Source organism: Pundamilia nyererei, unplaced genomic scaffold (assembly GCF_000239375.1).
Source record: "Pundamilia nyererei isolate P.nyererei 1_Seehausen unplaced genomic scaffold, PunNye1.0 scaffold00055, whole genome shotgun sequence".
Taxonomy (NCBI): domain Eukaryota; kingdom Metazoa; phylum Chordata; class Actinopteri; order Cichliformes; family Cichlidae; genus Pundamilia; species Pundamilia nyererei.
This window is the reverse complement of record NW_005187456.1, coordinates 2,535,425-2,546,878: the sequence shown is the minus strand read 5'-3', so window position 1 is coordinate 2,546,878 and position 11,454 is coordinate 2,535,425. Positions and strand designations below refer to the sequence as shown.

The 11,454-nt window shown below is 38.4% G+C and overlaps 2 protein-coding genes across 3 annotated transcripts in view; one reads left to right on the top strand and one right to left on the bottom strand.

The window, feature by feature from the left end:
• Positions 1-512: 512 nt before the first annotated feature.
• phf11 (PHD finger protein 11) lies at positions 513-9,549 on the top strand. 2 transcript variants are annotated; one of them, XM_005733872.2, is made up of 18 exons: positions 513-745; positions 2,532-2,636; positions 2,722-2,855; positions 2,989-3,023; positions 3,101-3,204; positions 3,913-3,983; positions 4,101-4,150; positions 4,240-4,319; positions 4,411-4,433; positions 5,562-5,629; positions 5,719-5,807; positions 5,924-5,943; positions 6,263-6,297; positions 6,395-6,447; positions 6,719-6,878; positions 7,571-7,942; positions 8,035-8,106; positions 8,863-9,549. In XM_005733872.2, exons 1-18 carry the CDS (start codon positions 638-640, stop codon positions 8,937-8,939), a joined length of 1,656 nt encoding a protein of 551 aa, XP_005733929.1. In that variant the 5' UTR covers positions 513-637; the 3' UTR covers positions 8,940-9,549. The 2 variants fall into 2 exon arrangements, with proteins under 2 accessions (XP_005733929.1, XP_005733930.1); XM_005733873.2 differs by lacking the exon at positions 3,913-3,983 and having other exon boundaries at positions 4,141-4,150.
• Positions 9,550-9,712: 163 nt separating this feature from the next.
• Positions 9,713-11,454, bottom strand: part of LOC102198436 (RCC1 and BTB domain-containing protein 1-like) — a 14,611-nt gene continuing 12,869 nt past the window's right edge. The window contains exon 12 of the mRNA XM_005733870.1: positions 9,713-10,758. Coding sequence (XP_005733927.1) covers positions 10,618-10,758 — 141 coding nt within the window. The 3' untranslated portion in view covers positions 9,713-10,617. The remainder of the gene's footprint in view (positions 10,759-11,454) is intronic.

Below are 11,454 nucleotides of genomic sequence, written 5' to 3'. Positions count from 1 at the left end.
TCTGAATGAGCTGTAGTTGTCTGACTGATTTTTTAGGTAGACCTGTAAAGATGCTGTTACAGTAATCAAGCCTACTAAAGATGAATGCATGGACTAGTTTTTCCAGGATTAAGGATCATTTCCTTAGACAATGGGTTGAACCGTGAGCTAATATAGGTTGCAATGTAGGTTGCTTTTGCCTCCACTTTTTTTTCCCCGGCCGGGGACCTTTTTTTTTCTTATTTTTTTTTTTTAAAACTTTAAAAAATACTAAATATTGTATTATTATCGATTAATATCATAGCTCTATATTCACCGGAAATAATAAGCCGATAATGAATCTTATTTGGTGAGCAGCCAAAGGTTAGTTAGTTTTTTTTCTTGTCGGGTATTAAAGTGAAGGTAACCTAAAAATAGTTATCCAAAGAAGATGGATATTAGTCGCAATTTCGCATCAGTTTCTCTCTCCGTCGACTGAAATGCGTTTCCATGCGGTGGTGACTGAAAGGAGGATGTTTCTGATAGAACCTGGCAACCCCAAAGAAATGGGCGGCGAAGTAGATAAGAAATCGTTTTTGAATAGCAGCGCTGATTCAACATGGACGCATGCGAGCAAGCCTGATAGAAAAAGTGGAAGCGGTGTGTTTGTCGGTAAAAAATGAGCAATAGCAGAGTGGCCTGCATACTTTGTCAGCGATCCAAAGAGACGAAGATAACCGGAACCTTGTCGACTAAAGATGAAGTCACGGCTCACCAGAACTGCCTGGTAAATACAAGCACGCTTCTTTTGTTCTTCGTCTTTATTTCGTGTGTAACGACGAGGACGTGATTCACCGCTCAGTGCAGCGGTGTCCACAACGTAACTGTGGACAAGAAGTGTGGAAAAGTTATAAAAATAACGCACACGAGTAATTTTTCCTGACGCCTTTAATTTCCTTATACCACCTTTGATAAACGTACAAATTGATTCATGCATATAAACTTTCCAGCAGTTTAAAGATGAGTTCTGTTGCAATAGCTGTAACATTAAAATGCGACGATTAACACTAATCGGCACAGTTTGTGCCGTATATGCTTCTAATGGCATCACAGTGGATACAGATGAAGGTGGTACGTTCTTAAAAAGCAGGAAAACACTGCCATAACTGATTTCCAAGGGTTCCATGTAGTTCTGCTGTCCTCCTGGATCCTCTTAAAGCTATTTTTGTCAGTGTCACTGAGACTTTTTATGTTGACAAATAAAAGATATATAAAAGTCATTTTGCCAAAAACTGATTGCAGCTTCTACCTTGTGGCTCAAGATAACTTTATATTATTCATGAGGGATACATTTTTTTTTTTGGCAAATACTGGAAATTGTTTTTGGAAGGCAATCGCTTTTTGGCCCAGCAGCATCAAAAGGCCTGAAAGACCACAGAAGACAACTAAAGTGTGTGATCACACAAATTCTTTCTTTGGTTGAGAGAAAAAAAACAACTTGATAACATGTAAACAAGTAAGTTGGCGTAGTATTGTCTAGAGACTTCTTCATGAATGGAGATGCAGACGGTTTACGAGGTGCACACCGCGGTTTACACTCAAGAACATGAAGGTCAGATTAGACTTTGCCAGAAAAAAGTCAGCAAAAGAGCCTGCACATCGTGAGCTGAAGCATACTACATTATCTATGTTTTGTTGTGAGCATGGCCAGCACTAGTGTTTACTGATGATGGGATTGCCGATAGACGCGGCAGGATAAACGGTGAAGAGTACAGAGCTACAGTCTCAGCTCAGATTCAGCCAAATGCTGCCAAAGTGATTGTACAGCCCTTCTCAGAGTGAATGAATAATGACCCAAAGTGTTCTGCCAAAGCAGTATACTTAGTGTCAAGTCAGTCACCTGATCTCAGCCTAATGCTTTTTTATTTACTGAAGACACAGCCACGCACAAGGTGTCTGCACTCAAGGCTTAGCAGAGGATCTTAACCGAGGAAACATGACATTTGGTGGCTAGTTTATGAATTTTAAGTATTGGCTTACTTAGTCTAATAAACCAAATCTATTATTTTTAACTGATTATATCTAAGTGTACAGCCATGTTTTTATTACTTAAAAAAAAAAAAAACACTTCAAGAGGGGACACTTGCACAAGCACATGCATTTACACATACTTACCTGGATTACCTTAACCTCTTTTGAGTTGCTTTAGGACAAATGCCATATTTATGAACTCACAAGTTTAGGGTAGATGTAGCTCAGGAGGTAGAGCAGGCCATCTACTAATCTGAAGGTTGGTGGTTCAATCCCTGGGTTCAATCGCGGTTCCTCCAGTCCAAGTCCAGTCCTCCAGGGCCCAATTGCTTCAATGTGTCCCCTGAAGTGCCAATGTTGGATAGAAAGTACTTAAGCATAGAAGAAAAGTGCTTGGGTGAATGAGTCATGCTGCATAAAGTGCTTTGAGTGGTAAAGTGGAGTAGAAAAGCCCTCTATAAGAACCAGGTCCATTTACCGTTTTTCTACTTCATGCTCATTTATGTCCTTCACGTGAATTTTGTGTTGTTTGTTATTTCCAGTTATTTTCTGCTGGTATCTTTTGCCGGGATTCACCACAGTTCGATGACCTGTTTGGCTTCTCGGTGGGGGATGTGCTGAATGAGGTGAAACGAGGAAGCAAGCTGGTAAATATATTAGTAATTGTGTGATTTAAAGTATAGGGCGCACTGGGAGCAATGTTTAAATGTCTTACTCCTTTGTTTGCTTTAGACCTGTAACCACTGTAAGAAAAGGGGAGCCACTGCTGGGTGTGAAGTCAAACGCTGCAAAAAGTCCTACCATTACCCGTGTGCTCTTAAAGAGGGAGCGACGACTATTGAAGATGATGACCATGGGCGCTATGTGTCAGTTTAACAGATCTGCTTAATTGCCTGTCGAAAAAGATATTCAGTTATCCTAAAAATAAAAACTCCTGCTGTGCACTGCTTGGGACAATTGTAGTTGTCTAAAAATGTGTTTTATGTGTTTTTCTAACAGGATATACTGCTCATCTCACTCTGAGCAGCAAACACGTAAGTTTTGAATTTTTATCCTTTATTTATTCAGTGTATGACAGACTTTGATTTTCATTTTTATTTCTCATGACCAGAAAAAAGCGCTTCCACAAATGAGTTTGCCTCTTCCACCAAAAAGCCCAGAACCTCCAAAAAACTCAAAAACTCCCCAAACCCCAACACACCCGGACCATCTAAGGTTAGATTTATGGATTTACTAAAACAGACTTTTGGGGGGGAGAGGCCCCCATCTCTCTCTAGCAGCTTGATCCTGCAGTTTTGGGTTTGTTGTTGTTGTTTTTTTGGTTTTTTTTAGTAATTTCAATGAAAGGCCAAATTTTGCTATGTGAAGGAATGTAGCATGGATCGCAAGAATGCACAGATGGTAGTTGATTGACTAAGATTTGCTAACAATCCTCTAACTGATAAACACAGACCCGAACAGTTAATTTCTGTAGTTAATCAAATGGGTCAAAATTAGTAAATCCCATGAGGAATTAAGCAAAATAACAGTGTAAGCGCAGACTTTACACATGCATGTCTGTGCGATTTCCTACATCAGCAGTTGGGGTGCTGAACATACTCGAGTCAGACTCAGTCAAAGACATGACCACAAGTCTGATGATACCATTACAAAATCAATCATCAATTCAGCCTTATTTGTGTATCACCAAAGGACAACAACGTTCACTTTAGAGTATTTTATATTGTAAGGTAAAAGTGTGCACAGTAACACATAAGCAAGCATTTGGTGACGGTGAGAAGGAAAAACTCCCTTTTAACAGGAAGAAACCTCCACCAGTGGAATGGAGCCAGAGATTATCATCATTAACCTGCGAGCTATGTGGTGCATTTGTCTGTGCGTTCTCCTCTGTTATAAATAATCAATCCGTTTTGTTTTCATGAGGTATGTTGCCTAACCTGTGAGAAGAGAGAAGGTAATATCAGCTTGGAAAGTTTGTCTAATAGCATTGTTATGTGAGTATTTACAAACATCTTTTCCCCCCTTTTTTTGACTTATTTGTCTGTGGTTGAATTTTTCTGTTTTTTTTTTTTTTATGTATCACATTGTAATTAGCAGATGTGTGTTTTTAGGTCATATTGTGACAAACATGCTCCTGCGTCACTTAAGAAGAACACCGACGGTAAGTGTTGCTCAGAGAGATTGACATTTACTATGAAGTCGTTATTTTTTTCCATTGTGCCAAATACTAAATTGCTTTGTAATTGGCAGGAGAAGGTACCGCAGCTGGATCCTCTGTACACAGCTATGACTCCAGCTCATCTAACAGTACAATGTGTAGTTCTTCCAAGGTGTTGTTCACAGTCACTTAAAGTTTTTTAGTTCTATTTTCAAGTTTGCTTGTTATTTTTACAGTTTTTTGTCTTTGCTTTGCTTAAACAGAGACAGTTGAGTGACTGTGACAAGTAAGTATGGGATGCTCGCTTTGTCTTGAACAATAATTTTACGTTCAGAATTTTGGCTAGAATATCACCCGTATATCTAATATTGTAGCTTAAATGCTCATTTTAAAAGTCTGTACAGTTCGATCCTTCGTTCTTTCTTACTTTAAACAACTTCACACTTAAAACCCCAGTTGGGTTTTTTTCACCCACAAAACAAGTCAGGAACTCAAGTGGTTCTATATAGTCTTAAGTCATTGCTCATTTCTTTATATTTTGCTAGGAAATGGGAAATAGGCCTATTTTAGACCCGCAATATTGGATAAGGAAAAGAGAATGAATAGCTGGAAATGTCAATGTATTCTACAGGAATAATTCTCCAGGCTTCTTGCCAATCAGAAACCTTCCAGGTGGTATTGTATGGTGGATGAAAATCTGCCTTTTCTAGATTTATGTTCCATCGTTTTTGGCAAAATCCCCAACGCCACTGGCTGAAATGCAGCCACAAATTATGACCGACCTACACCAGATCAGTGTAGACTGCCCCTCTCTCCTGACCTCCTCCAAACATACTGGACAACATTTTACCAATTTGAATTCATTACTCCATAAGACCTGTTAATTTCCTTCCTGTTTCGCATCATTAATAATGGCTTTTTGATAGCCACACTGAAACCATTTCTGATGACGCTTTAGTGAACAGTAGATGGATCATCTGGACCAGATGCATCTCTCAGGTCTTGATGTGACGTGACATGTTTGCAACAGGCAGCTAGTAACAAAGTGCCTGAAAATACAATTTCAAATGGGTTCACTGGTTTATCCCTTAAGGTAAGTGCACTTTTTAAGCTTGAATGATTCATAGATCAGTGTTAAGGGGTTTAACAAACAAAAGAAACATTCATCTGAAAATGCCCAGGTTTAAGGACTGGACTGGAAATGAGCGATAAAGCAACCAAAACTTTGAAAGACTTCAGAAAGCCTGGAGAGCTATTGCTCAAGATCACTTTAAAAAAATAACAACAAACAACAAAATAACATTTCTGCTTGACAATATAAAGAAATGAGAAGAGCAAATTTTGTCCTGTTGGTTACAATAAAAATGGTGCAAACCTTGCAAACAGCTGTGATGATTCCTTACCTTTGTTACAGGCGGGAGGAGACCCTCTTGAAACCTAAGCTTCGCCGGAAGAGGAGACTCTCCGATTCTTCAAATTCAGGTCAACCCCGTTGCAAAGGAAGAAAATGTAACCTCTGTGGGCTTATCACTCTAGCTAACAAACCCCTTTCTTTTATCTTATATATATAGTTGACAATGACAATAACACTCCAATGGATATATACGCCCTATTAGAGTCGGATATAGATGAAAATGCATACTCCGTCCCAGAGCTCGAAGTACGCCTAATCATTCATCAATTCTTCAATAACATCACTGTATGCTGAATATGTCTAATAATTTGAAGTCTCATCTTTGTCCTGTCACGTGTTGATTTCTCTTCTCGTGATGGCAGACTGTGCCTGAGGTTATCAGGTAGGTTTTGCTAGTTTTGGAGGGGTTTCTGCAGGGGGGGGGTGTCTCACTAATATTTGTAATTCTAAATTATATGTATATAAAATTATGAAAAGTTGTCCAGAGGTAACCAGTAAAGCTAATTACCTGCAGGTTTCAGTAAACTGCAGCCTATCAAAGCACCACCAAAAGGCACAAACATGTCTTATGAATGCAATTATCCCCTGTGAAATCTTAGTTTTCCCCAAAGGGCTTTTGCATACATACTTTTTCTTTTCTTGGTCTGTAAAAAAATGTCAGCAGAGGGTCGTTTTTTGAAATTATATTCTCCACTTTACAGAAGCGACACCAAGAGTCCTGCTGTGTCTTTATCAGGTAAGCAGTTGTTGATTCAGTGTGTATAGTTTGCTAAATATTTTTTTAAAGATATAAATATTTATTTTTTCAAACTCCTCTTGTCTGCTTCTTTTAGGAAATCGCATTGAGGATGAATTTAATGATGAAGACGACACAATCATAGAATCAGTGAGTTCTCTGATATTGTGTTAATTGTTGTCTTTAGCAGCTATAAATGGTCTTTTTTTTGTTATACATTTGTTTGGTAATTTAGAACTATGAAGATTTGGTCTTCTATATATATATCTCTATATCTCTCTCTCTCTTTATCTCTCTCTCTATCTATGGATAGATATAGATATAGAGAAATATATATAGATTTTGTCACTAAAGGAAATCCCTCTTTTTTGCATGGGATTCATATGAGGTGTGATGAGATGTGTTTTCTTTGTCTTCTGAGGATGCTGAGTCAGAGAGTCTGCTGCTTCCCGTAAAGATCTGCATACAGACCCAGTCACTTACAATGTCAGCTGGTGAACTCTCACCTCAGACTGAATCTGCTCCACCTGAAGATGTTCTGGTTAATGCAGATGTAGAGCCGGTCGTAGATGAACACGAGGGTAAGGTTTCTCCTCCTGGGACTGCAGTTACAACAGCCATAGGCTATATATAAAAGAAGGAAGTAGCTTTGTGGTGTAAAAAGGACTATCCTGATTGCAAAAAAAGAGGAATATAAAATTTGTTTTCTAGAACTTTAAGCACTTCTTGGTGAGTTTATGATCTCAGCAAGTAGTTTAACACAATTGCACATCTATGGGCTCTGCTGACAAAATGAGACCCATCCATGAGGCCCTGCCTTGCAGCTTAAACGAGCTGCTACTGTCATATTAGTTCTTGATACCTCAGGAAACCTGCTGAGGGCTTGTGGAATCCCTGCCTTGACAGCTCAAAGGTGTTACTGTGGCACAAAGCAGATCTAATATTAAGGCAGGTGATTTTAATCTTGTGGCTGATTAATCTTTATGATTTTTATGAATGAGAAAGAAGTCGCGCTACGAGAGTATTTCACATTTATAAAACGCAAAGTGAAGGTTATGTGCAAGCTTTGTTTGAAAAAGCACACAATGAAATTATTAAGACACATTCACTGAAAAACGTAGAAAGAAGAAATGTGCCATGTCAAACACTTATCTAGAAAGCTTAGGAAGTTGCTGTTGCATGAAATGTGTAGATTTTTTAAGAATCAGACAGGAGTAAGGGTTTTGAAATGATAAAAAGCTGGGATTACTTATAGAACTGACTCTCTTCTTAGGGTCCAGTCCCAAGCAGAACGCTGTCCAAACCCCGGGTCAACTCACCGGTGGATCCTCTGTCTCACCCCCTCCCTCTCCTGGCCAGTCCAAATCTCCCCCTCCATACTTCACCTCCCTGAAGTCTCATACTTCACCTCCCTGCACTAGCTCGGCCACAGCCCTGGCTCCGCCTGAACGCGCCAGTGTATCCATTAACTCCTCCTCTTCCTCTCCTGTGGCACTTCCCTCAAGTCCAGAGCCCAAAATTGACTCCAGCAGCTTCTGGAAAAGCTGTAATGCAGCAGGATGTACAGAGGCCATCTTCACTGACTTCCTTGATGGGATGAAAAATATCTCCAGCAAAATCCAGTCAGATCAGGCCAGCCAGGAGGGTAAGGGTGCATGACACTTATGAGACTCTGTCTGACCTTTTTTAATGTTTTAAACTGGGGATTGTGAAAATTTTATTTTTTTTTCTCCACAGAATATGATCTTGCACTGTCGGTGATGGCAGCTTCTGGAAAATTGTCAGAATTTGTGGCTAAGCAGCAAGAAGGTAAAGTACACAGTACTGCTCTAGGGGTGTGGTATTAGTTGGCTGATTAACAGAAGTTAATGTCTGCTTCATTGATAGCATTTCAAGAGGTTTCAACAGATGACCTATAGATACTCATAGCATTTACAATACCATGGAAACTGTGTATTGATATATTCTGTAATTCAATGAGAAAAAAATGAAACAGCAGTGGTCAGTGGAAACCAAAATCTACAACTGTATAAGGGCATAATTCAAATATCAAGTTAATAAAGTTAAAAATTGCAATGACAGGCTGATCCAACTTGTGTCCTAATGTGGCTGATTAGACACCATCTGACATCTGGGCACGATTATTAGACACTGGGGTTTGTGTCACTGAGCTCCTGGACACTTTGCAGAGATATATGGCAGGACCAGATGCACCTCTCAAGTCCTTTGCCAGGTCTTTGATTGGGTTTTTTTTCTTAATGATGTGACTTTCAGATACTGTTCATCTTCTGCAGGTTGTTTTTTCCTCTTAAAGCCTGCAACAGTTTTTGTCCTCCACTAGTCACGTTTCTGCAAATCTATTAAGGACACAGTGCACAGCATTACTGAAATGCCAATTTTCCAGCTAAAAGCTCTTTGGGAACTATTTCAGAAGTTTGGGGGGGGAAAAAAACATACTGTAGAAATAATTGCTATTAAGTCGTTTTACTTTTTGTTGTTTCATTTTTAAAAGATGTTTCTCCTTTTTTATTGTAAGCACTAAATGACAGTTCACTGTGGTTACAGAGCTACAGAAAAAACAAATGGAACTGCAGAAGGCAGCGGCAGCGATGAAAGATGTCGTCTCAGCACTGAGAAAATGAGCTGATGAGCAGCTACTGAGTGTTAGCTATTAAAGCTAGGTTCTTTTGTCTGTGATTACATTTTATAAAAAAAATTTATACTTTTATATGGAGTAGGCCTTAGTATGAATGATATTTTAGCTGAGTGATTAACTGAAATGATTCAAGTTTTTTTGCTTGTTTTGCTGTATTTGAGTTACTAAAAATGTTTGTTTTTTTGTAATTCAAGACTGTTCTTTTTTTTCTATATTATTGTACAATACAAAGATTTATATCAAACTATATCCCACAAGATTCTTAAACTGTAAAAAAAAAAAAAACACTGAAAAAGGTTTACCCTATAATGTTTAATTTCTATGTTCATAGTGTCCGTTTTTTCTTATGTTATTTATCAAAGAGGAGTTTTAAAAAGTAAAATGTTTTAAGACGGTAATGACAGTATGCCAGAGATGTGTTGGATTAATCACTTGAAGTTAAGTTACTTGAGCAGTTTTATATTTTTTTTTCCATACTCTGATCATTTTATATTTTTCATTTTTGCAGAAAGTGTTAACATGTTCTAGTTTACTGGCACCCCAAAGAAAAACCTGATGTGCTGTTTTTCTGACTTCACTATGATTTAAAAAACAAACAAACAAAAAAAACAGTTTTCTTTCTCCATTTTGTCTCATTGAGAAGTTTACAGATAAGATGATCAAGGTGTTTTTATTTATTTGCATAGGTTAGATAATTTAACTGGCACTTTATAACCCTCAGTTTCAAATATATTTCAAAAATATTCACAGCAGTAGTGCAGAAGTTACAAAAACCACTTTATAAATGCTTATACTGTAAAATTCTCTTTTCAACATACAGACTGAAATCTAAGAAAGGTCACATGCCTTAAACCGGATTCATACGTTTCTGGTTTGTGTGAACTGACAACCAGGCATGTTTAACTGCCTGTAAATATAAATTATGGTGCTTTAGCTGCTTATAATAATTCAATCTAACATATGGAATCTGATAATCAAGAATGAAATGCAAAAAATTGTAAAGATTAAACCCAAGTTCCCATCTTACAATCTAAACAGAAAACTGGAAGCCTTGAAGTTGACCTACACAGATCTAATCAAGCCTTTAAGGCTTAAGGCTCAGTGTCCTGTCTTTAAATACTGTAAGGATTAAAAAAAAAAAGAAAAAAGTTTAGATTCTCATACTTCAAACCATTCAATCTAAATGACATCCAAACTATGATGACCTCTTATAGTAAAGAGAAGTAAACTCATCCTGAAAGTACACATGCAAAATCTACAAGTAACTTGGTCACTTAAACAGAATACTAGAAATAGTAAAGCCGTCACAGGCAACTGGCAAGAATAGTTTTAGTTCAAAACAAATAAGTTCAAGCATTGTCATGTCTGTCCATTAATCTGAGCTCCTACTTTACACAATGTGTAAGTTAAAAGTCAGGCACTGTTGGAAACAGCTACTGTAACAGCTTTATGGAACAATGCTGCAACCTTACAGCTCTGATTTTAGTCATTTAAGTAATCTGGAAGAAGATGAACGACAAATCTAACAGTGATGGTAAATCTAAGGATTTCTACTGAAATTATGTGCAAATCTCCATCTGATGGTAACGATGTATTAGGCAAAATCCTTCCTGGAGTCCAGCCGTGTGTTTTGCATCAGCCCAAATCTGTACCTTGAGACGTGGTCAATTTTTGAAGGCTCCGCAGCGACTGGCTCGACAAATGAAATCTTTGAGCAGATTACCGTCAATTTGCCAGAAAGCAGCAGTCTGAGTCACCTCAGTCAGGTGATTTATGCAGAATTTGAAGCAGAATTCTTCAAGGTCCTGAGTGACAGAGAAGAGAACAAGTAAATAAACTGTTCTTCAACTTGGTCAAACGCTCCAACAACAGACAGTCTGAGTGTCTCGTAGTGCTGACCCAGCTTCCTGCATCCTGGTGATCCTCCCAGTTCCACTGTTCTAAGCCCCAGTTGCTCACACATGGTTTGCTTTTTTCTCATGTAGCACACAGCTGCCAACAGTCTGCATCAGATGTGTTTTATTCACTACATGTAACTTAGTGTTGTTAGGTGAGGGAGACGGAGTGGATGCATGAAGGGTGCAGGAGGAAGGAGGCAGCACAAATGATGCCCACTCTGTAGTGGTGGATGCATCAGACTATTAGTAGCCCTGCTGACATGTCGGTACAATATGACATCAAATAGTCTTTGTATTGCTGAGCTGGTGGGTTAAAAGCAGATTAATGTTGAGTCTGACTGTGTCATGCATTCTCACTTCTGTTGGATAAAAGATCAAATCAGGGCTGCAGTGCATGTGTGAAAATGGCTACAGAGGCAGCTGCGGATCAGCAGGTGGAGCTGGTCATCCACCAATCAGGACTGGTGGGTGTTTTCATTAGCTGTTTTTTTTTTTTTTGAAGGTCAATGTTTTAACAAAGTTACTTTATCTTTTCTCTGCTGCCTCAAACAGATTTGTTCTGAAAAAACAAACAAAAAAACAAAAACAAAAAGTTTTTCACCC

Coding starts and splice junctions, on each gene's coding strand:
- phf11 (XM_005733872.2), top strand. CDS start 638: ATGAGCAATAGCAGAGTGGCCTGCATACTTTGTCAGCGATCCAAAGAG. Junction 3,205..3,912: donor ACACACCCGGACCATCTAAG/GTTAGATTTATG, acceptor TGTTTTCATGAG/GTATGTTGCCTAACCTGTGA. Junction 6,298..6,394: donor TCCTGCTGTGTCTTTATCAG/GTAAGCAGTTGT, acceptor TGCTTCTTTTAG/GAAATCGCATTGAGGATGAA.